General features: G+C 47.7%; 1 protein-coding gene across 3 annotated transcripts in view; it reads right to left on the bottom strand.

Annotated features, from left to right (window-relative positions):
• Window positions 1–24,881, bottom strand: part of LOC115097840 (AN1-type zinc finger protein 5-like) — a 60,379-nt gene that overhangs the window by 12,385 nt on the left and 23,113 nt on the right. For all 3 annotated transcript variants that reach the window (XM_029613946.1, XM_029613947.1, XM_029613948.1), the window contains 3 exons: window positions 20,151–20,250; window positions 2,470–2,618; window positions 687–797 (listed from right to left, as the gene is read on the bottom strand). In XM_029613946.1, coding sequence (XP_029469806.1) covers window positions 687–797; window positions 2,470–2,618; window positions 20,151–20,250 — 360 coding nt within the window. The remainder of the gene's footprint in view (window positions 1–686; window positions 798–2,469; window positions 2,619–20,150; window positions 20,251–24,881) is intronic.

Raw genomic sequence — 24,881 nt, 5'->3', positions numbered from 1 at the left:
TTTTTTTTTTTACTTACTTGGGCTCAGTGCTTACCAGCTAAGTACAGAGACGGTCTCTGGCTTTGGCAGTCACCACCGCGCTCGGTTTCCTGCACCCACTGCCTTTCATCTGCAAGTAGCAAATTCCACACCGGGAACCTTGGACCAAAGCACATCTCTGAGGGATCTCAGAAATTGCCTCAGAAATTCTCAACTGAGGGAATGACCTTTAGGAATCACCGCAGGAGAGCAGGGCTCAATTTTCCTTTGATTTAGAAAGTAGAATTTCTCCTTCTAAAAAGTACAGCAATCCCCTAGGGAGAGGTACATCCACCATCTGCTGCAGACGGAGAATACTGAGGAGCTGAGGACACTACAGGAGTGTATGTAGGGTGGTCAGCTTTGAAATCTGACTGTCTCCATCTGCTGGCAGGGGAGCATAACCCATTGGTCCTGAGTCCATCTGACTACTTGCCAGGAAAATTTCATTACAGTTTCTTGACGACAGGAGCATCCAAATGGCAAATAACTTTGCTGGTGTGAAATGGGTAGGTATGGTGACCTCTGCTGGGACCATTCAGAGAGCTTCAGGAATCTAATACACCTTGATGGTGTTGGAAGCACACAGCTGGGGAGGGAAAAGGCTGTCCTCTCTCAGCCTGAAAAATCAGATAGCTAAACATGACCCCAATACACAACCTCTTTACCTGTCAATCCAACCTTCTTCCGACACATGAAGCATCGATTCCTCTTGGGCTTGGGTTTCTCTGGAGTGTCATCTCCTTCAACTGAGCTCTGAGATATTTCTAGGATACTTCCTGAAATGCAGCAGAAAAGGAATGGGTTGGTTTTATATTTTTCCTTCTAAATTGGGAAATCTTTTAATATATATATATTTTTAAAAAGTTAGGTATGTGTGTATTTTTGTGGAGGTGATGTTTGTATATAGAACCAAAGACAATTAAGAACTAAAAGCACCTGTCAAAGTGGCATGTAAACCATGAACAGGCACTTCTGCCCATTATTATTTTATTTTTATTTATTTAGATTTATATTCCGCTTTTCGCACTTTTTTCAGCACTTCAAAGTGGATTACATTCAGGTACTGTAGGTATTTTGCTATCCCTAGAGGGCTTACAATCTAAGTTTGTACCTGAGGCAGTCTGCAAGCCTCACTGTATTTGTAAGGAAGATAAGCATGGGGAAAAAATGCCAAACATTTTACCCTAGGGATTTACTCTACAGATCTTCTGAGCCTTGTTTGTACTGAAATCCTTTGTAGCTTCTTGCAAACACCAATAACCCCTTAATTATTGCAGTGTGTAATTGAGTGTTATGTCACAACAAAGGGTACTTGCAATGTAAGATATTTGAACCCCCACATGATAAAAGAATACAGCTGAATGATATTTGCAAGAATGGGGAGAAAACAGTCTGCACCCACTGAAGTACCCTAATGCTATTATTTATTTGATTTAATACTACTGTCTGTAAAAAATACATTATCCAGGTGGTTTACAATAAAATTAAACATGAAAACCAATGATATGATCATCAGGGCTATGGGCATCTTTCTGGGGTGGTGGTTTGTGTCTGCAGAAGATACAGGTCAAACTCACTACAAGAGAGGATATCATATTGCAGGCAGTTCCAAATTGTTGCTTACATGCATCTGTATAGGGGTTCTATTAAGAACATGCCAATTAAAGGCCTTTCATATTACATCTTTACCAATTTATTAGCCAGTTGGGTTACCTGCATTGTTAGTGTGTTTCAGAAGGGCCTCTGCATGTGCGGACTGCTGTGTCATTTAGCAGCAGGGAAAGCAGAGGGGCCAATATGCAGATGGTGTATGCACGGATGCAGAGCAGAGGAGGCCCTGCCTGTTTGCCGCAAGGAAGATGGGAAGCATCACACTGATGGACCACAGTAGACAGTGGTCCAGCAGAAATCAGACATCACAGCCTGACATTTTTGACAGGCCTCTTCCGCTAGTATCAAAATATCAGCCTGGCATGACAGATACAGATCAATCAATTTCAATATGCATAAACTTATTTCTTACATTATTCCTAATATGGCTGTTGCCAGGAATTCAGCTTAAAGAACTTTCAGTATTACAATTTAAAAATGTATTTGTTTATAAGCATTTGATATTCCATCTTTTCCTAAATGTAGGCCCAAGATAGATTATATAAGGTAACAAAAATAAAGATTAACAAATAAAAAAAAAAACAAAAACAAAAAATACACACACACACAGAGACAGAGTATATCTCTATATATGATAAATTCTTCTTATAAAGTAGCAAGGTATTACGTATATAGGTAATGGAATCATGTTTTTAAATCTATGCAGGGTGCATAGTGCTACTTGGCATGTGCACACAGGGTATGGCACATACAAGGTGGATATTTCTGCTAGAAATTTGATCTGTCTTTATTCCCTGCAACTTCTGACCTTGCAGCTGATCTTCTTGTGTTATTCACCTGAAGAGGAAGAAGAGGTGGAGGCAGTGGTGGTGGGAGCTGAAGTGGTGGAGGCTTCTTCTGTTTTAAGAAAGTCTCCTGTCTCACTGCTGTTCTCATCTCTGGAAATACTCATGGCAGTCATTTGACGCGTCACTGGCGCCTGGGGACTGACAGTCAAAGGTATATTAATGACCAACCAAATTATCTGTCACTTAGGAGAAGCATTAGTTGCCTTAAGGAAAAAGTGAGAAATATCAGGAAAATTAAACTGATGCCACAACCCCCCCCCCCCCCCCCAAAAAAAAACCCCACACAACAGGGATTTTCAGCTTGAAAATAACTACACTCACTCACTTTAAATTATATGCTTCTAGTTTTTCTGCATTTTGTCTGCCATGGGCAGGCAAGACCCCTGTTACATTATTCATAAAGGAATACCAACCCTATGACACGGATTTACTATTTTCCCACTGATAAGCAGGCTGAATTAGCCATGCTGTCTGGGACATCCTCCGGCAGTCCTAGGCGGAACTTCTCTCCAAGATCACAGAGCTTGACTCTGTGCGCCTGCGCGGGTCTTCCTGCGTGATTGCCATTTCTCCTCAGTCTTTCTTCTTTCGTGCTGCTAGCTGCACATGGAGCTCTTCTCTTGTCTCCTCGGAAAACATTTTAATGCAAGTCACTCAAACAGCATTTTTAAGTGCTACCATGGCACCCAAGCTGCCTGGATTTAAATATTGCCAATGTGGCAAGATTATGTCCATCACAGATGGGCATAACTATTGCTACATCTGCCTGGGCCTGAACATGACCTGTCCACCTGTAAGGACTATGGTCCGATGTCGCCCAGGGCCCAGTGACGGAGGGCACAGAAAATTGTGAGACTAAGGGAGGAGGGCGCTAACTCTTATACCCCGGCGTCAGAATGGCTCTCTTCACATTCATCCCCGGGGCCAAAGACACATCAACCAGAAAATTCAAGAAGAGCCTCCTCCTTGGGCCCACAGAGTGGAAAAACGGGGCAGAGCCAGATGGGACATGTTCCCACAGCACCCCATCTCAGCCATGCCCCAAAGAAACACCAGGTGACAGGGGATGCCTTGGCAAGACCTGTGTCAAAAACAGCATCGAAACCCACGGACTGCTGCAGGTATTGAAACAGAGCAAGCAAGACGCTTGACGCAGAACCGACTTGACACTTGCGTCGAATGAAGGAAGGTTCTGACGCATGAGCAGGGATGCATCGCAGAGCCATGACGCACCGAAGTGTGGTTCCCAAGCCCCACTCACATCGATGCAGATACCTCCCAAGCGTAGGACGCAGGACCACGTATCAAAGCATCCATCCATGACACACATGACGCAGTTGGGCTGTGTGTCAAACCCAATGCTGGAAGAGATGGTAGGGAAGCACAAACCTCCCCAGAAGCAGGTTTCTCACAAGGGGAAACCAGAGAAGGATCCTCAAGGGGAGTTCTCACCAGAGGTGCTCCTTGAGCTGGGTTTCTCGGATATGGAGCCACTTTCAGATGACCATTTTTCTGTGGGATCCTCTGGATCATCCCAGAGAGTGTACTCGGACATATCTTTGGTGTCAAGAAGGAAGAGGCACTCACCTCAACTACAGAGCCCCTGGCAAAAAGACACAAACCATCCCACAGGGACGAGAATCCAACAGAATGTGGTAGGCGACCGGATTCCATCATCCTCTTAAGCTGTGCCTCCACCAACCAGAAAGTTCAAGTCTGCCCTGGACAAGAGGCAGGAGAGAATCACACCCACCGCCCAGAAGAGACAGCAAATACCCAGAAAGGGAAGATAAGCTTCCCAAGCGATGTCTCAGATCTCTGTAATTCTGAGCAATTTATTCATATCCCAGGAGAGTGGAAAGCAAGGGCGTCAACCACCCAGCCCCTCGGCGGAAGAATTCCCCCCTACAGGGGAGTCCCCGTCCCCACAATGGGAGGATTATAACCCATGGGATGAGATGGTGGAACCCCCATCCACAGTAGATTCGGCCAGGAAGAAGTCTAAAAAATCTAGGCTATGCTCGAACATTCCACCAGGTAGGGATAACCGCTACCTGGATGAGTTTGGAAGGAAAGCCTTCCAAGCAGCTATGTTGAATGCCAAGATTCAGCAACATCAATTCTACATCTCAAATGTCTACAGTCCCTCAAGCTGCACTTCACGGCTTACACATCAGACAACCTGCTTCCTCAGTCCTTCGTGGATCTGGAGGAAGGAATGTGCCACCTCCTTCACATGGTGTATGAAGAGTTTGAAACATCAGCCCGCACATTGGCAGGGGCCATTGCAGCCCGCAGAATGGCCTGGCTTAGGGCCAGTGCCATTCATGAAGATGTCCACGAGAAGTTGGCAGATCTGCCGTGTAAGGGAGACAACCTATTCGGAGACAAGCTGCGGGAGATAGTCTCCCAGCAGAACATGGCAGTCTTGTCCCTAGCTTCCCGATGAAACAACCCGCTGCCAGGAGATATTCCTCAAACTACAGGAAATCTTATTACCAAAAGGTGCTCTTTCAGGACACCAGCGTTCCAGCAGCTCAGGCAGCAGCTACAACAGTCAGCGCCCAGAAATAGGCCAAGGGGCCAGCATCAGCAGATGCAACAAGGCACCAACCAGAAGCCGCAACAGGGTTTTTGAGGAAGGCCTGGCCGAAGCTACCGCTATGGGCTAGGGGGCAGAATATCCAAATTTTACGACTCTTGGGCAGCAATCACATCAGACTATTGTGTATTGAGCACTGTCCGCGAGGGGTACAGGCTGAGCTTCAAAAGGAACCAGACTCTCCCGTGACTGGTCCTTCACCGCGGGACTGCTTACAAGTGCAACTATTGCAAGAGGAAGTCAACTCACTACTTCAAGAAGCAGCAATCCAAGTGGTGCCTTTGCACCAGCGCAACAAGTGTTTTTATTCCCAATACTTCCTTATTCCAAAACAATTGGGAGGTGTCTCTGCCCAATTGTGGATTTACGGGCCCTCAACTAATTCATTGACAAGAAGAGGTTCAAGATGACATCCCTCAAATCCATTCTGCCTTTTCTGTAACCAACGATTGTATGTGCTCGCTGGATCTCAAGGATGCTTACTCCCACATTCCAATGCACCATTCTTCATGGCACTACCTATGTTTCCAGGTCAATACATGGCATTACCATTACAAGGGGCTTCCCTTTGGATTATCGTCAACCCCGAAAATTTTCACAAAGTGTTTAGCAATAGCGGTGGCCCCCCTAAGAAGGAAGGGAACAGGAAAATTAGGTTCTTACCTGCTAATTTTTGTTCCTGTAGTACCACGGATCAGTCCAGACTCCTGGGTTTATTCATCCATGCCAGCAGATGGAGACAGAGAAAGTAAAACTGACACTGCTTTATATACACTGATGCCACCTGCAGTTCCTCAGTATTGATCTGTACCCAAGCTAAATGCAACAAACCACAAAACATTCCAAGATAAACTGATAAAACTTCTGATATCTGCAATATCCAAACAGGTGAGCAGACAACTCTCCACCCTCCTAAATTAGGCGGGTTACGGACAGATCCACAGTACTACAGGACGAAAATTAGCAAGTAAGAACCAAATTTTCCTTTCCGTGTATGTACCCTGGGATGTACCAAAGTTTCCTAAACAGGGTGGGACCTGGAGAGTCCTGCTCTTAAAATGCCCTCGCCAAAGAACAGAGACTCACGATTCCCCACATCCAGCCGATAATGCCTTGCAAAGGTATGCAGAGACTTCCAAGTCACTGCTCTACAAATTTCCTGTGGTGCAACCAACTGAGCTTCTGCCCAAGAGGTCACCTGAGATAGAGTAGAATTGGCCCTCAAGCCTTCCAGAACTGGTCTACCCTTAAAGATGTAAGTGGATCCAATAGCTTCCTTAAGCCATCTTGCAACGGTAGTCTTGGAAGCCTAAGAACCCTTCTTTGGACCATTCCACAAAACGAAAAGATGATCAGACCTTCTAAAATTGTTTGTGATTTTAAGATAGAGTAAAGCTCTACGGACATCCAGCAGCCTAAGCTCTCGAGCATTAGCCTCAGAAGCTCCCAAATCTGGAAAGGCCGGTAATTGAACCGACTGATTAACATGGAAGGCATATACCACCTTTGGGAGAAAGGATGCACCATCCGCAAAGACACACCTATGTCCGATATGTGAAGGAATGGATCTTGACACGACAGAGCTTGCAATTCTGAAATTCGCCTCGCAGAGCAAATGGCTACCAAAAAATGACTTTTAGAATCAAATCTTTAAGGGTCGCTCTGCGGACAGGTTCAAATGGGGTCTCACACAAAACTCAAAGGACTAGATTGAGATTCCAAGGAGGACAAAAACTTTCCTCACAGGAGGGCGCAAATTCTTGACTCCTCGGATAAACCTGATCACGTCAGGATGAGAAGACAAACTGTAACCATCCACCTTACCTCTCAAGCAAGCCAAAGCCACCACCTGAACTCTAAGAGAGTTGAAAGTGAGGCCCTTAACTAGCCCTTCCTGAAGGAATGACAAGACATGGGACAGTAAGGCCCATAATGCCTGCACTCCCTTAGCCACACACCAGACTTGGACATAAGATAAGGAGGTGGACTTCTGTCTTGCTTGGAGAAGGGTAGTAATTACCATCTCCGGGTACCCCCTTGTCCTCAAACACTTCCTCTCAAAAGCCAAGCCACTAGACAAAAGCGATCTGCCTGGTCAGAAAATATGGGGCCCTGCCGCAGAAGGTGACTGAGCCGCAACAACCCTCTACCGCGAGGTTTACCAGATCTGCAAACCACGGCTGGAGAGGCCATCAGCACCACCTCCCCCGGAAGACACTATCTGCCGCAAGACCTTTCCCACCAGAGGCCATAGGGGGAAAACATTAAGAACAACTCCCCGTGGCCAAGGTAACACCAAAACGTCTATGCCCTCAGCTACGTACTCCCTTCGTCTACTGAAAAAACGAGGAGCCTTCGTATTGTGGCGTGTCGCTATCAGATCGACACTAGGACAGCCCCATTTCTTGCAAATGAGCCGCATCACTCTGTCCAACAGCTCCCATTCTCCCAGATTGAGAAGAGTGCGACTGAGAAAATCCGCTTGGACATTTTAGATTCCTGCGATATACGATGCCACTATTTGAACCAGGTGCTGTTTCGCCCAAAAGGATCAGCTCCTGAACCTCCAGAGCTACTGAGTGGTCTTGGTGCCCTTCTGTCTGTTGATGTAAGCTACTGCCATCGTATTGTCCGAAAGATCTTGCACTGAACGCCCTTGAACCAAAGGCCGAAAAGCATTAATACTAACCACACCGCCCTGGCCTCCAAGCGATTTATAGACCAAGAAGCCTCTTCCACCGACCAGGTGCCCTGGGCCGCCTGTCTCTGGCATACTGCTCCCCATCCAGAGAGACTGGCATCTGTAGTCAGGACCACCCAATATAACTTCCATTGTGACCCCTCGCATTAGGTTGGGTGTCTGCAGCCACCAAGATAGACTATACCTGGCTGGAGGAGAGAGGGGGACAGGCTGGTGAAACTCTTCTGACAACAGTCTCCACTGAGCCAGAAGAGTTCTCTGAAGTGGATGCGTATGAGCAAAGGCCCATGGCACCAGATCTAGTGTGGAAGTCATCGAACCGAGGACATGCAAACAATCCCAAGCTCTGGGAACACGCAACTGTGCCAATCGCTGAACCTGAGCTTGAAACTTACACTCTCTCCTCCATCAGAAAGACCTTGCTTTGGCTCGTGTTGAAACGCGTCTCCAGATAACCCCGTCTCAAAATCTGGAGTAAGTGGCTCTTGGCTAAATTCATCACCCAGCCTAGCAACCGTAGAGTCTGAAGTACCATCTGTATGGAGGAACGACAACTGCTCTGCGACTTCGCCCGAATAAGCCAATTGTCCAGATAAGGATGAACACGGACTCCCTGGTGCTGCAATGCGCCGCTACGACTACCATGACTTTGGTGAAGGTGCCATGGCCAGACCGAACAGGAGAGCCTGAAATGGGAACTGCTGCCCTAAGACCATAAACCTCGCCGAATTGGAATGTGAAGATAAGCTTCCATCAAATCCAGCGACACCAGGAACTCCTGGGTGCATATGGCTGCTTTCACCGAATGCAACGTCTCCAAGTGAAAATCGGGGGACTTTCAACACCGCATTCACACATTTCAAATAGAGAATGGGCCGAAAGGACCACGCCTTCTTCGGGACAAAGAAAATGGAATATTGACCCGTTCAGAGTTAGTCTGGAGGCACCGGAATCATGGCCCCCAAGCACTGCAACTTGTCCAATGTCTCCCACACCGCCCGGCGCTTCTGCAGCGAGCCGCAGGGGAAGATCAATACAGGTTGCGGACGGGCCAAGCAAATTCTAAGGCATAACCATCCCTTATGACACTGAGGACCCACTGATCCTGGGTGATTCTGGCCCACTCCTCGTAAAAACGAGCCAGCCACCCCCCTTTAAAAGTAACAGAGGAGTGGGCCAGCCTCGCCTCATTGTGCCGATTTGGAACCTGAGGATCCTCCAGTGATGGGTGTTCTGAAGGGTTGACGTCCTCCTCAAAAGGACTGTCCCCAGGACTGATCACGAGACGAAAAGGGCCTCTGTGCCGCTGATGTGCCCCACGGTTGCTGAAATCCTAGACTGTCCCGAAAACGCGGATGTGGTAGAATTGTCTGACTGCCCTTAGGCTTGTCCTCCGGCAATTTATGCACCTTAGTGTCACCTAATTGCTTCACTAGCTCCTCACCAAACAAGAGTCGGCCTTTGAACGGCAGACACTCCAGCTGGGACAGACGAAACAGCCACTGACCAGTTACAGAGCCATAAGAGATGCCTTGTGGAAACCGCAGCACCCACAATGTGGGAAGATGACTGAACCACATCGTACAATGCATCTGCCACAAAAGTTATTGCAGCCTTCAACCTGTCCGCCTGAGCACCCAGAGTACCTATGGTCGCTTGGCCCTCCTGAGAACGCTGTACCCAGCGTAAGCATGCTCTCTGCATGAAACTGGAACACATAGCCACAAGGAGACTCAAAGCCGAAACCTTGAAAATCCATTTGAGATAGACCTCCAACTTGTGGTCCTGAACATCCTTCAGAACCGCTGCTCCCGCAACTGGAATGGTCGAGACCGTGGCATCCACCTTAGAGAGCGCAAAAAGCCCCAGGGCTTGCTCCAGCAAGGTATAAAGCTTGGCCATAGCCCTGCCGACCCGCAATCCCACGACAAGGTTACCCCACTCCTGGTCCACCATCTTTTTAATGGACTCATGATACGGAAACCCGGAAGGAGGGCTACGCATACCCGCCAAGACTGGATCTGCTCCATCCTTGCGAGAGTCGTCACGCGGAGGCTGGAGTTCCAGCTCCTACAAAACTTGGGGAATGAGCAGGGCCAGTTCCTCACTGTGGAAAAACCGGAGGATCTTGGGGTCATCACCTTCAGCTGCAGGCCCCGGATCGATGACATCCCCCTGCGTATCCGCCGTGCCCAGATCCACCACCCAGTCCTCCGAGAGCGCAGCCTCAGGGTGGTAGGCCTTCATCTGCTTCCTGCTCCTAACGCTGAAGAATGCTGTCCAGCGCAATTCAAAAAGGAAAGGAAAGTCAGGAAAAGAGAGCCAAAGAAAAAAAAAATCTAGCCACCTAAGTGACCTCGTGAAGGGGAGATTCTGGACCACCAGATGTACACCTCATGGCAATCCCTGGATCGGGCATACAAAAAAGGGTTGCCAACCCCCAGCCTGACCGCCTCGACCGAACAGGATAGGGATTCCTCACGAAGAACCCCAACCCCTGGGAGGAAGGTTCAGAGCAACAAAAAAAAAAAAAAAAGAGACCAAAATAATGGAACAAACTGCAGGTGGCATCAGCCACCAACTGCTGGAGACAGAGAAATACTGAGGAACTGCAGGTGGCATCAATGTATATAAAGCAGTGTTAGTTTTACTTTCTCTGTCTCCATCTGCTGGCATGGATGAATAAACCCAGGAGTCTGGACTGATCCGGGTACATACAGGGAATCAATTGTTCTCTTATCTGGACGATTGGTCTCTGGTGGCATCAGAAGCGACTACTCTTCAGAAACGTTTAAGGGACACGATAAATTGCTTAGAATGGCTAGGATTCACAATAAACTACGATAAATCCAGCCTTCAACTGACGCAAACTCTTCAGTTCATAGGAGTTATTATGAACACCATTGTTGGGAAAGTGTTCCTGCCGGGAGACAGGGCTCAGACCCTTCTCGCTCTAGCTATACAATTGAAGAATTGCGCATGCCCCTCTGCACATCAAATTTTAATCCTCTGGGACACATGGCGGCAGTGTTATATGTGGTCCCACACACTCAACTACATATGTGCCACCTGCAGTGGGGGGTGAAAGGTTCAATTCACTCAGCCATTGTTCAAAAACAGTGATACTGACTCAGGATGTGCAAAGTGACATTGCATGGTGGTTGTTCCCGACAATCTTTACTATGGGAGCCCCATTCCGCAGCCCAGCACACCAAATAATTCTGACCACAGATGCAACCACCACAGGTTGGAGAGCTAAATTAAAGCATTTAAAGATGCAAGATTTATGGTCGCCATCAGAGAGAACCCAATAAATAAACCTCCTAGAGTTGAGAGCGATAAGGTATGCCCTCCACACATTTTGTGACCACTTTTAAGGAAGAAATGTCATGGTTCACACAGACAACCAGGTGGCCATGTTTTACATAAACAAAGAAGGAGGGTCAGGTGTCTGTGCAGTGTCAGGTGTCTGTGCAGTGAAGCGATTCAGATCATGGAAGGGGCAGAGGAACACTCCATCTCCCTGAAGGTGACCTATCACCTGGAGATTATGAACACTGAAGCCAACAGACTCAGCAGGATATTCCATCCACACGAATGGGCTCTCAACCAGAAGGCAGCGGCCGGTCTCTTCGTGGCATAGGGTCTCCATGCATAGACCTCTTCGCAACAATACACAACAGGAAGGTTGAAATGTTCTGTTTGGTCTACGCCAGCCAGGAGCGATTTGCACAGGATGCGTTCCTCATTCCTTGGTCGGAGGGACTCCATTACGCTTACCAATATCCTGGATGATCCACTTCGGACATGATCCTCATCACTCCGGCGTGGCCAAGACAACCTTGGTACACCTATCTAGTTCGGCTACCCATCACTCCTATCTCGTTGGGAGGCAGCGTGGATCTATTGACTCAGAAAGGGGGCACACTGCTACACTCCATGCACGCCTTGCTTCATCTCAACACTTAGAGATTTGAGGACAATATTGAACCATCTGCAGTTGTTTACAGGAGTCTAAGACATTTTAATCTCGGCTAGGAAAGTTTACACAAGGCAAAACAATCAAGGCAAGTGGCAGCTTTACATGGCCTGGTATTTGGATAAGGGAATAGACCCATTCTCCTGCTCACCCAAAGCTCCATTATAATACCTGCATTTATTCTATTAATCAGAGTTGGCAACGGCATCTGTTATGGTCCATGCGAGCGTATTGCAGTGTATCATCACCCATGCAATGGCTTTCCTGTGTTGAACCATCCTCTGGTGTCACGCTTTATGAAAGGCATCTTGAAACTGAGGCTACCCATATCAAAGCCTCCAGTTCCTTGGGACATAAATCTGGTTTTGGAGCAGCTCATGCCCTTTGAACCCACTGACACTGCTCATGAAATCTCTCTCTTGGAAAGTAGTATTCCTGGTGGCACGGACTTTGGCAAGATGAATTAATGAGCTACAGGCTCTACATCACTACTCTCCATATCTGCAGTTCCACCGTGGCAAGGTTACCTTGAGAACTCAACCCTCCTTCTTACCAAAGGTAATCTCGGCTTTCCACTTGAACTATAACATTACCTATTTTCTTTCCAAAGCCACATAAAAACAACTGGGAGAGGCTCCTCTACACAGACTGCAAAAGGGTGATGGCTTACTACAAGCCAAGGCTGCAGTCAGAAGGGAGAACTTCACAGCTTTGTGTGTTTTTCAACCCAACTGTGCCAGCACTTCTGGTTGCAAAGCGGACTTCGAATTGTATATCCCAGTGCATTCACTTTTGTTACTCAAGCCGTTTGACACAACTTTCAGACCCAGTCAAAGTTCATCAACTTCAACTGCACATCTTCATGAGGTACCATTGCTGGATATATGCAAAGTAGCCACATGGTCATCTCTGCATACTTTCACATCACACTACTGTCTGGATGCAACTCTCAGTTTGGTAGTATTGAAGCATGTGTCCAGGAGATGAGGCTGTCCACTAAAGTTGTGGGTTGCGCACACAAAGACAATTTCTTCTCTGAGGGCTAGACACCCACTTCTGCATTGGCATACTGCAGTGTGTGGCAATCAAACCTGAGCTGGGGACTTCTGGACAGCATGGCTAATTCAGCCTGCTTATCAATGGGAAAAAAGCAAGTTTGCTTACCATAAAAACAGTGTTTTCCATAGATCAGTGATTCTCAACCGGTGTGGCGCAACACAACAGTGTGTCACCACGCACCAGCAGATTTGTTGCGTGCTTCTCGCAGGGCCGAAGACATGAAGACTGGCGCTGCTAGCCACCGGAGACCAGAGAGAGAGAGTGAGAGAAGATTGGTTGTGGTCCCTAAGGAAGAGGACCATGAGGACAGCTTCAGCAACTATTGCTGCTTCTGGAGTGGCCTGCAAGGGAAAGGAGTAGGAGAACTGATGGAGAGGGTAAGTAAAGGTGGCTTTTTAAGTTCATTTTTTTTTGATTGACTGCCATTTTAATTATTGGGTAATATGTGATGTGTCTGCTGTTTTGAAATATTTTATTGGTGTTTGAAGAAATTTTAATAATTTTTTAAGAGTTTTTAATTGTTAGATGATGTTCTGTTCATCAGCTGTTTTGAAACATTTTTTCATATGGTTTTCATATTATTTCTGTAATTATTTCTGTGTGGGAATCTATAACAGCTTGGCTTTTTCTGCTTTCCTAATGGGAGGTGTATTGGTGTTTATGGTCTGATTTAATATTTGTGGGAGAAATGACCTGATAATTTCATTTTCCTTAGTGTAGACAGATGTGCTCCTCTGCTAGCAGATGGGAGACTGAGTCAGATTTCAAAGCTGACGTCATCCTGGGTACATATACCCCTGCACTGACATCACTTCCTCAGTATCCTCCTCGAAAAGCCATTGTGGATATATATTTTGCATAACTTGGTTTTACTTATTAAACTTGATTAACTGATTCAAAAAAACTGGAGACCCCCAGTGCACTCAACTAAGTCAACACCAACACCAGACTGAGTGTCTTGAACTAAGAGTAGGCAACGGCTTACCCGTATTTGTTTTAGTCTCGAGGTTCGCTTTCCCAGGTCCTCCTTCTCTGGGGGCAGCCGTGGGCGGGATGCTGAGTCCATCTGTCTACACTAAGGAAAATGAAATTATCAGGTAAGTAATTTCTCCCTTTCCTAGCGTGAAGCCAGATGGATTCAGACCAGTGGGATGTACAAAAGCTACTCCCGGACAGGGCGGCTGCCCGTGGCCCACTTAGTACTGCCCTTGCGAAGGCTGCACTTTCTCGGGCCTGAACATCCAGGCGGTAGAACCTGGAGAAGGTGTGTAGGGAGGACCACGTCACTGCCTGACAGATCTCTGTGGGCGATAGTTTGGTTTCTGCCCAAGATAGTGCTTGGGCCCTAGCAGAATGAGTCTTAACCTGCAGTGGTAAGGGCTTCCCTGCCGCTATGTAGGCTGTCTTGATTACTTCCTTGATCCAGCGGGCTATGGTTGCCCGCAAAGCCGCTTCTCCTTGTTTCTTCCCGCTGTGAAGGATGAACAAGTGATCCGTTTTGCGCATTGGTTCCAATCTTTCCAGGTATTGCACCAGGAGTCTACCGACATTTAGGAGGCAAAGAAGGCATGAGTCTTCAGAGTCCTTATGTTAATCAGGCAATGGTAGGGAGATGGTTTGGTTCAGCTGAAACTCGGAAACCACTTTCGGTAGGAAGGAGGGAACGGTGCATAGCTGTATGGTTCCAGGAAGGGCTCCCGGAGGATAGTGCCTGTAGTTCGGAGATACGAAGAGCTGAACATATTGCCACCAGGAATACAGTCTTCAATGTTAAGAGTCGTAGTGACAGACCACTAGGAAGTCTAATACCAGATTGAGATTCCATAGGGGCACCAGCCACTTTAGGGGTTAAGCCGAAGTTGCTTAACCCCTTTTAGGAAACGGGTCAAATCCAGATGAGCTGCTAGACTGATACCATTCACTTCGGCTCTGAAGCAGGAGAGGGCAGCTACTCGGACCTTGAATGAGTTGAGAGACAGCCCCTTCATCACACCGTCCTGTAAGAACTGCAGAATCATGGGGATTTTGGCTGTCCGTGGGAGAGTCCCACGGTCCTCGCACCAGGCTTCGAATATTCTCCAGATCTGTATGTTTGTCAGGGATATGGAGAACTTGCGCGCACTGAGCACAGTATCAATCACGGGTTTCAAGTAACCGCGCTTCTTCAGACGAGTCCTCTCAAGGGCCAAACCGTAAGAGAGAATCGAGATGGATCTTCATGAAGAATTGGGCCCTGCTGGAGAAGGTCCCTGTCTGGGGGTAGGCACAGAGGGCTCCCCCCACAAGGAGTCTTTGCATGTTTGCGTACCATGGGCATCTTGGCCAATCTGGGGCTACTAGTAGAACTAGTCCCCTGTGGTGTTCTAACATGTGGATGACCTTGCCCAGTAGTGGCCATGGGGGGGAAGGCATACAGTAAGACTTCCTCTGGCCAGGTCTGGATGAGGGCATCGATCCCTTGGGAGTGTGGCTCTCGTCTGCGGCTGAAGAACCTGGGGACTTGGGCACTGAGGTAGGTGGCCAGTAGATCCATGGCTGGTAGGCCCCAGCGATTCACTATCAGTTGGAAGGCTGTGGTCGACAGTATCCATTCCTCCCCCGAGTCCAGGCTCTCTCTGCTGAGGAAATCTGCTGAGACGTTGTCTTTTCCTGCGATGTGGAAGGCCGAGATCCCTTGTAGGTTTATCTCCTCCCATGCCATGAGAGGATCTATCTCCAGGGACACCTGCTGGTTCCTGGTTCCTCCTTGGCGGTTAAAGATAGGCCACCATTGTGGCGTTGTCAGACATTACTCGAATCGCTTTGTCTCGGAGTCTGTGGCTGAATCACGGGCAAGCTAGTCTGACTGCTCGAGCTTCCAGGCGGTTTTGTTCCATCCCGACTCTTCCTTGCTCTACTGTCCCTGGGCCGTCAGTTCCTGACAGTGGGATCCCCACCCTCGCAGGCTCGCATCTGTGGTGAGCAAGATCCAGTTCGGTGGGGATAGGTTTACTCCTCTGCTTAGGTGTTCTTCCTGTAGCCACCACTGAAGCTGAGAACATACCTCTGCTGGTAGTTGGAGGTGAATCGAGTAGTCCTGGGACAGTGGGTTCCAGCGTGAGAGTAAGCATCACTGGAGCAGTCGCATGTGGGCCCTTGCCCGTGGAACAACTTCCAGGGTGGATGCCATGAGGCCTAGGGCTTGAAGATAGTCCCATACTCTGGGGTGCGCATTGGTCATCAATCGTCGTAACTGTTCCATCAGCTTCCTTCTCCTCAGGGGAGGAAGAAAGACTTTGTTTTCTTTGGTGTCGAAACAGGCCCCCAGGTACTCTAGAGACTGGGAGTGCTGCAGACTGCTCTTCCTCATGTTCACAACCCAACACAGCTCCTGCAGTAGGTTCTTGACTTTGCGGGTCACCTGCTGGCTCTCTTCCGAAGACTTTGCCCTAATCAGTCAGTCGTCCAGGTAAGGGTGAACCAAGATCCCTTCCTTCCTTAGTGTTGCCGCCACGACCACCATGATTTTGTAGAATGTTCTGGGGGCAGTTGCTAGGCCAAAGGGTAGTGCTCTGAACTGGTAATGGTGACCCAGTATCGCAAAGCGTAGAAAACGCTGGTGCTCTTTATGGACTGGAATGTGAATGTAGGCTTTGGAGAAGTCCAGGGAGGTCAGGAACTCCCCTGGTTGTACTGCCATTATTATGGAGCAAAGGGTCTCCATGCGGAATGTAGTATCCGCAGATGACGGTTGACGTTCTTGAGGTCCAAGATGGGCCGGAATGATCCTAACTTCTTGGGAACGATAAAATAGATGGAATAGCGCCCCATATTTCGTTGGGGCATAGGAACCGGAGTTATTGCCTTCAGACTGAGTAATCTTGTCAGAGTTGCTGCCATTGCAAGTCTTTTGGTATGGGAGTGGAAGGGTGGCATCATAAATGTCTCGAGGAATGCTGGGGAACTACAGAGAGTAACCGTCTCGAATGTTTAGTACCCATTTGTCCGACGTGATCTCGACCCATCTTTGGTAAAAGAGGGAAAGTCGACCTCCTATTTCCTCTTCCCGTGGATGGATCGGCCCCTTCTCATTGGGGGCTGTGCCTGTTCCTCTCTTGGTCTGTCGGTTCTGAAAGGCCTGGGGCCTTCCGGAAGGACGAGGTGCTTGGAGCTGTGAGTTCCTGTAGGGTCTAAAGCATTGAGAACCTCTGCCCCTGGCTCTTCTGGGCGAGGGGTGCTGGTATCTTTTTACCCCTCTCTTCCGATAGCCGAGGCAAATGGGGATTCGCCCCACCTGCTGGCTAACATTTCCAATTCGCTTCCAAATAGGAGAGATCCTTTAAAGAACATCCTCATGAGATTCAGTTTAGAGGTCGCATCAGCAGACCAATTTCGCAGCCATAACTATCTTCTGGCTGCCACTACTTAGGCTACTCCTCTGGCTGAGGTACGCACTAGATCTGAACTTGCGTCCGTCAGGAAGGCTGCTGCAAGTTCCATCGTCTTACCAGTATACGTTCCGGAGTTATTTGCCTCTCTCGAGTGGAGCAAACAGGAACGTGCCACCAGTGCGCAGCAGGAGGCAATCTGCAGTGTCATTGCTGTTGCATTGAAGACCTGCTTAAGGATGAACTCATTTTCTGTCCTGAGTGTCCTTCAATGCAGCCCCTCCCTCAACGGGGATGGTTGTTTGCTTTGAGACAGCACAGACCATGGCGTCCACTTTGGAAAGCGCAGGCGTTCCTTGGCCGCTGGTTCCAGAGGGTAAAAGGCTTCCAAGGTCCGACCTCCTTTAAAGCTGGCCTCCAGGGCATCACACTCCAGGTCAATCAGTTCCTGGATGGCTTACATCATCAGGAAGTAGCATAAGGCTTTTTTGAAGGGACACCAAGATGGGGTTTTTCTTTGGTTCCGCCATGGGGTCCGTGCCTGGAATACCCAGAGTCTTCAGAGTCTGGGAAACAAGGGCTGGTAATGCAGCCTTGTGGAAGAAGCGAAGCATGGTTCGGTATGGTTCCAAGCCTGGAGGGATTTCTCCTTCTTCCATGGAGCCGTCATCATCTGAGGTATCCGGGTGACTCTTAGTTAGGCGTGGCATTCGCGTAAGGCCGGGAGGATTTTGTGCTTACGGCAGGACTTGAGCCTGTGTTGCAGCCAGGGCTGATTGTGCCTGTACAAAGGCTTGCAGCCCGTGGAAAAATTCCAACCAGGAGAAGGTCCCTGGGTCCATGTTAATCCCAGGGGGAGTCAGGGTAGGGGCCCTTGAGGTGCCCTCCTGTGGAAAAGTCATCTTGGAGTTGCATAGGTCCGGGGAGCTATCGTATGTAGTGGTTCCAGACCCGTCCTCAGACAGCGAAGGACCATGCTTTGGTCCTCCCTGGGCTTCTTCGCAAAGCTGACAGGCAGGACTCCAGTTCAGGCTGCACAAAGAGTGCCTTCTTGGATGCTGGTGCCATTGAATTTATATTGGACGCACAAATTAGCTTCACTGCGTGTGAGAATTGTGCGCGGCCGTAGTTATGCGCATGGTGAGGATTTGTGTGCAGCTGTAGTTATGCGCACAGAGTGCGCTCCGGTGTGCGCGCAGCTAACTTGAGCGCGCCGCTGCACGTGCGACTATGGGATGTGTACAATTATGCGCATTGGCCGCCAGATTGTCTTGCGTGTACCGCCAAGGGGAAAGGAAGATGGCGCCCCCCCCCCCCCCTAAGGGTCTCCACGTGTGTGGACCCTTGCACCAAATCGGGGCCTAGCCTAACCAAGGCTGCTCAAACCGATCGGTGCTCCCTTTTTTAACTCGCTGGAGGCAGAGACGGTACGGCGATCCGGGTTCTGGAGACCGGAGACCTGAATTTAAAGTTTCCTTCCTACCTAGTCTCGGTGTTTACCGCTTGTGCATTGGACAGTCTCCAGCTGCCGGGGGGAGGGAGGGTTTTACCTTCACTGCCGCGCTCGGATGTGCACCCGCTGCCTTTCAGCCACTCTGGGGGCTAAGTCCACACCGGGACCAAGGCTCACCTCTGAGGGATATTGGAGATCACCTCAGGAATTCTCAACTGTGGGAGGGACCCTTAGGTATCACCGCAGGAAAGCGAGGCTCGATCTTCTTAAGGTAAATTTATCTTCTTATTGCAATTTTCCTAACACTGTGCTAGTGTGTGGGATAGTGTCCGCATCTGCTAGGATACTGAGTGATACTAAGGAACTGAGGTCAGTGCAGGGGTATATGTACCCAGGATGATGTCAGCTTGAAATCTGAATCAGTCTCCCATCTGCTAGCAGAGGAGCACATAACCCACTGGTCTGAGTCCATCTGGCTACACGCTAGGAAAAGGGTTGCCTTTTTATAGGTAGGGTTGTTCCATTTGAGTGCATGCCATAATGCAGGAGTAACTTTGTGCAGATTAGTTTGTGTGCATTATTGCAGATCCTGGGACTCTGTTAGGTGCTATATTTCTTTTTCCATTTCTCCAGGTTTGCTCTGCATGCAGAGTGGCTTTTTTTGGGTTTTCGTTCCAGTTTGTCTCCATATTTGTAATTTGTGGTCTTTCTGTACTTGGTGAAGGTGGATCTTGTGTGTATGACCAAGGTGAGGTATTTAACTAGCATGTAGGCACAAAAATACCTCATTTTATTTGTTGTGTTTTCTCAATTGGACATGCACTGGTGGCGAACTACTATCTTTTTAGAAGTAGAGTTATTGCGCCTGGTAGTAGAGGGAGTTTGTGTTGCTGTTATTGAGATAACACCAGAATATCTTTTTTGTATGGTGAGTTGTACGGGGAATGTTCTAGTTCTGCTTTATACCCATTATTGAGGGTCGAGGGTGGGGTTAGCCCTGTGACTGTCATGTGTTCAGTGTGTCTCGCATATGAGGACCAACTATCAGGTGTGTCCCGACAGAAAAAAGGTTGAGAACCACTGCAATAGATAGCAGGATGAATTAGCCATGCTAACCTGGCCACCTCCCTGGACAGCCTCTCCATTCCCCCTACACCGGTTAAGCTGCGATACAGACTGAGGAGAAATAGTGATCACATGGGAAGATCCGTGCAGGCACACAATCAAAGCTCTATGATCTTGGAGAGAAGCTCTGCCCAGGGCCGCCGGAGGACATCCCAAACAGCATGGCTAATTAATCCTGCTATCTACGTAAAACACTGTTTAGGGTAAGCACACTTGCTTTTCTGGACACCGGCGCAGAAATTTAGGGTGCAAGCTGCACACAGTTTCAGGGAAGTCAAGACCACACGAACATGAAGGCTGACTAGACAAATTCAGGCCTAAGTAGAAGAAACCAACTGGTCATGAAATAGCAGGAACTCTCCTTAACGGCTGCATACTACCAACCTGGTTTTTACATCTTCAGCTGCTGGGTTTCCTTCTGTGCACTGAACTGGAAGAGACTCTGCAGCTGTAGAACTGCCACCACTACTGCTAGAAACATTTGCTGCAAAGAAGAGCAGAAAGTTGTTAGAGAATATTTATTTTTACAGTGCCAGAGTACAGGGTGCTATCCAAGATCATTTACATGGTTATAATGCCCCTGCCTTGGAAGACTTATAGAAACATAGAAATGATGGCAGAAAAGGATAAACGGTCCATCCAGCCGGCCCAGCAAGCTTATGGTAGTATCTGCCATGCCTTACACATCACCCCCATACTTGTCAGTTTCCCAGACTGTCAAAGTCCAGTTCCTTGATGGTTGCTGTTTGAGTCCAATTCCCCGTTTACTCTCTACTTTGACGGCAAAAGGTATGTTGGAGTTGCATCAGAAGTATCCAGCTTATTCGTTAAGTGTAGTAACAGCCGTATCAGCAAGTTACCCCCATGCTTATTTGTTTTCCCAGATTGTAAAATTCAATGTCCTTGTTGGTTGCTGTCTGAATCTAATTCCCCTTTTCCCCCTGCCATTCAAGTAGGGGAAAAGTCTGAATCCAGGATGGCAAACTGACTTGCTGAAGGGAACACACAGGAACATTTTCAAAGCCATTTGTGCGGGTAAATAACAATTTATGCATATAAATTGGCAGTTTGAGAATTGCTCTCTCTCAATACAGCTAAAAGTATGAGAGATGTGGAACAGCACACATACTTTTAGCAGCATTTAGAGGTGTACATGGGGGCATGATTAGGTCAGGGGAGGAAAATAAATGTGTAGATTCCATTTTCAATTCTATGTGCATTAATTTTCCATGGAAATAGTACCCTCATAAAAAGCAAATGCACAAATCTGCAGGTAATTGGACCCACGGCAAGTCTGAAAGTGAAAGTATCTGCATGCTTTCTTATTGAAAATGGATGTAAAATCTGCAGAATGTGTCCCACAATAGTTTGGGAGTACACTAAAAGAACTGGAATCCAAGTCTCCAGCTCTGTGTTCTAATTACTACACTACAATACCAGACCTTAGCAGGGACAACACCTCTAGTCCTTTCTGAAATTGAACATTTAATATTCATGAAAAGCAAGTTTGCTTACTATAGAAGGGGTTCTCTGTAGACAACAGGAAGAATTAACCATGACATATGGGTGACATCTTACTGTGCCAAATGGACTCATCTCTCTAGCTCAGTAAACATTTTACTATGGAGCATGTATGGGAGTTCCCACAAGTTCACTGCCTCATGAGCCTCTTAGTCGACTGCAGAGCTTAGCTTTAGCTAGTCGACTCTCCAGGAAGATGGGCAGGTATTAAGCATGGTTAATTCATCTTGCTGTCTACGGAGAACCCCATTTAAGGTAAGCAAACTTGCTCTCTTAGTCAACATGCAGGGCTGAATTATCCATGACACATGGGGAGTCCCAAGCAGAGCACTCACTGAAAATACAACCTGGACCTACCGTGGAGTGGAACTACAGGGTGAAAAGACTGCGGAAAAACTGCTTGTCCAAAGTTACTGTTGCTTTTTGGGAGACTGTCCAGACAGTAATGGGACATGAAGGTGTGAACAGACAACCAGGATAAAGCTTTGCAGATATCTACAATGGACAGAGCTCTTAGATAAGCCAGAGTTAGCCATGGCTTGGACTTGATGAGCCTCGACAGAGCTGGGATCTGGAGACCAGTCAGAGCATAACAGTGTGTGATATAGTGTGCTTGCCTGCTGGACAATGTGCACTTGGCAACAGCTATTACCAGTCTGTTAGGATCATATGAGGTGAAAAATTGAGCTCAACAATGTGGTTGAGTTCTCTTCAGATCATAGGTCAAAGTCTTTGTACAGTCCAGTGAGTGGAAGGCCTTTTCTATTTTATGGGCATGAGGTCTTGGAAGGAGCATGAGCAAAACAATGGGGCAATTCAAATGAAATGCCATAACCACTTTTGGAGAAATATAAGCAAATGAGAAGCACCACCCTGTTATGGAAAAACTGTAGGTAGAGAGTTATGAACCAATGCTTGCAGCTTGCTGACTCTTCCGACAAAAGTGATGACAACTAGAAACACCACTTTCAAAATAAGAAAATGTAAAGGAAGGTGACTCCAACGGTTCATAAGGAGGCTTCATCAATTGTACCAAGATGACACAGAGGGCTCATGGCACAGGTAGCTTGGCAAGTGGAGGTCTCATGCCACAAACTCTTCATGAACTTTGATACCAGAGGATATGGAGAACAGCTTTCCATCCATTTGAGGGTGGTAAGCAGCAATGGCACTGAGATGCACTTCGACTGATGACATACTGAGGCCTGAAGAAGAAAGGGAAACCAAGTACTGAAACAGATCTTTTGGGTTCAAGGAGCCTGCCCGACACCAAGATGAAAAATGTTCCTATTTAAAACTACACGCTTCTGGTAGATGGCTTCCTGGATGAAATCATGTCAAACTCCTTAGAGAGTTACAAAGATGAAACTATCACATGCTCAATATCCATGTCATCAAATTGCGGGAGAGGTGGTTTGGATGACAGACTAACCTCCTGAGTTAGAAGAGCCAGATTGGATCCCTGGTGGATTGACAACCCGACAAGGTAAGAGAACCACACTTGCCTGGGCCAAGCTGAAGCAAAGAGAATAAGATGTACCTGGTCTTTGAGTACTTTCTGTACCAGTCTCACCACCAATGGAAGCAGAGGAAAGGCATACAACAGCCCACTTGAGCCAAAAAGCATCCAGAGGGGATCTGAACTTGTTTTGAAAAATGGAGCAAAAATGTGTTGACTTTCCAGTTGTCTTTGGACATGAAAAGGACTCTTGGCTGGTGAACTGCAAGGTAGACCTGTCGACCACACCCTGGTCCAAGGCCCATTCATGGGGGTGAAAAACTCTGTTGAGGCGATCTGCCAGTGTGTTGGGAATTCCAGGAAGGTAAGCTGCTTGAAGAAAAGCTCTGATTGTGAGCGCACTCAAACTTTTCAGATACTGTATCCCCTTCTTTGCTCACATAAATCATTGCCACCTGGTTACTGATTTGAATCCTCTTTCCCTGAAGGAGATGCGAGAATACGCTCAACACATGTTAAATGGCTCATAGTTCCAAGAGACTGATCTGAAACAAGACGTTTGGAAGGAACCCATGTGCATATCCCACCCCCTGTTGGATGCTTCCATCACCAACGTTATATGAGGAGGTAGAAATCAAAGAGGAGCACCTATCTCCAGGATCTGTGGATATAGCAACCAAATGAGCCATTTTCATCTCCATTGGGTGTGACCAGGGCTGAAGCTGTTGATCCATTAGGCACAAAGTCCTCACTGGAGAACTCTCATGATGAGGTATATCATGGGGACCACATATACCGCTACTGCCTTATACCCAAGGACTACCAGGATAGCTCAGGCCAGGATCTGATCCCACTATAGTAAAGTTATGGTTTAGTGTTTGAAGCTAAAATGTCCAATCTGCTAGAAAGAAAGTCCATGCGCCAATGAACTTGAGTCTCTGGATAGGAATGAGGTTTGACTTAGCAAAGTTTAGTCCTGGGGGAATTCTGCATTACTGCGGAGCGCAGAATTCCCCCCCTGCACAGAATTGCCAAATTCTGCACAGAAAATAGGAGAGGAAACTCCGGCATGCCGCAAATGGCGCATGCAAAGATGAAGGCCCCGATGTGCCATTCGCAGCAAAAACGGAAGACCCCCATGTTTCGCGAATGGCGTATGCTCCGCTCACGGCGAAGACAGAAGGCCCCGGTGAGAGTGAACACGTGTGCGTGAGTGAGATGAGAGGGAGAGGGGGGTGAGAGAGCAGGAGGGTGTGAGAGAAAGTATAGGAGGTGAGAGAGAGCAGGGATGCTTGAGAGCCTATATGAGGAGATTGTGAAGGTGTGTGTATGAGAGAGAGAGAGAGATTGGGAACTCATGTATATGAAAAAGGGATTGTGTGTATGTGAGGTGCTAGCCTGTGTATGTGTGAGACAGAGCCTGTGTGAAGGGGTGTGTGAGAGAGACATAGGTAGCCTGTGTGAGGATGTGGGTGTGAGAGAGAAAGGGAGCTTGTGTGGGTATGCAAGAGAGGGGGACCCTGTATGAAGGGATGTGTGTGTGCGAGGGAGTTAGGGAGCCTGTATGAGGGTGTGTGTTTGTGTACTAGAGAGAGGGAGCATGTGTGCGAGAGAGGGAGGGATAGAGGGAGCCTGTGTGAAGGGCAGTACTGAGAATGGAGTCAAACCCTGGGACTGGCGATAGAGTAGAAGGGGTTGAGCCTAGAGGTGGAAGGGAGAGATACTGGCACGTGGAGGAGTTGGGGCCTGAGAGGGTAAAGTGGCCAGAGGAGTAGGGAGAGTGAGAGGAAGGGACACTTTTACAGTGAATTTCTAGGGAAATTCTGCATCTCTAAGTAATAACTTTTCTCTGTATAAATATAAAATGTAATTACTTAAAGACTGTCATGTAAATTGTGTTATTTTGACCAATATAAAGGTTGCAGAATTTTAAGCTTTTGTGTACACAATTCCCCCAGGTCCCATCACCAGTCACTCATACAAGTAAAGAAAGACACATATCCACTGGCAGATAACATGTGCCGCCATTACTACTAGGCATTTTGTAAAGATCCTCGGGGCTTCCAAGATCCTAAACGGAAGAATCTTGCATTAATAGTGATAGGAATCCACTGCAAACCTGAGACATTTCTATT

Source organism: Rhinatrema bivittatum, chromosome 8 (genome assembly GCF_901001135.1).
Source record: "Rhinatrema bivittatum chromosome 8, aRhiBiv1.1, whole genome shotgun sequence".
Taxonomy (NCBI): domain Eukaryota; kingdom Metazoa; phylum Chordata; class Amphibia; order Gymnophiona; family Rhinatrematidae; genus Rhinatrema; species Rhinatrema bivittatum.
Note: the sequence above shows the minus strand (reverse complement) of the source record. Positions and strands in the feature narration are given on the sequence as shown.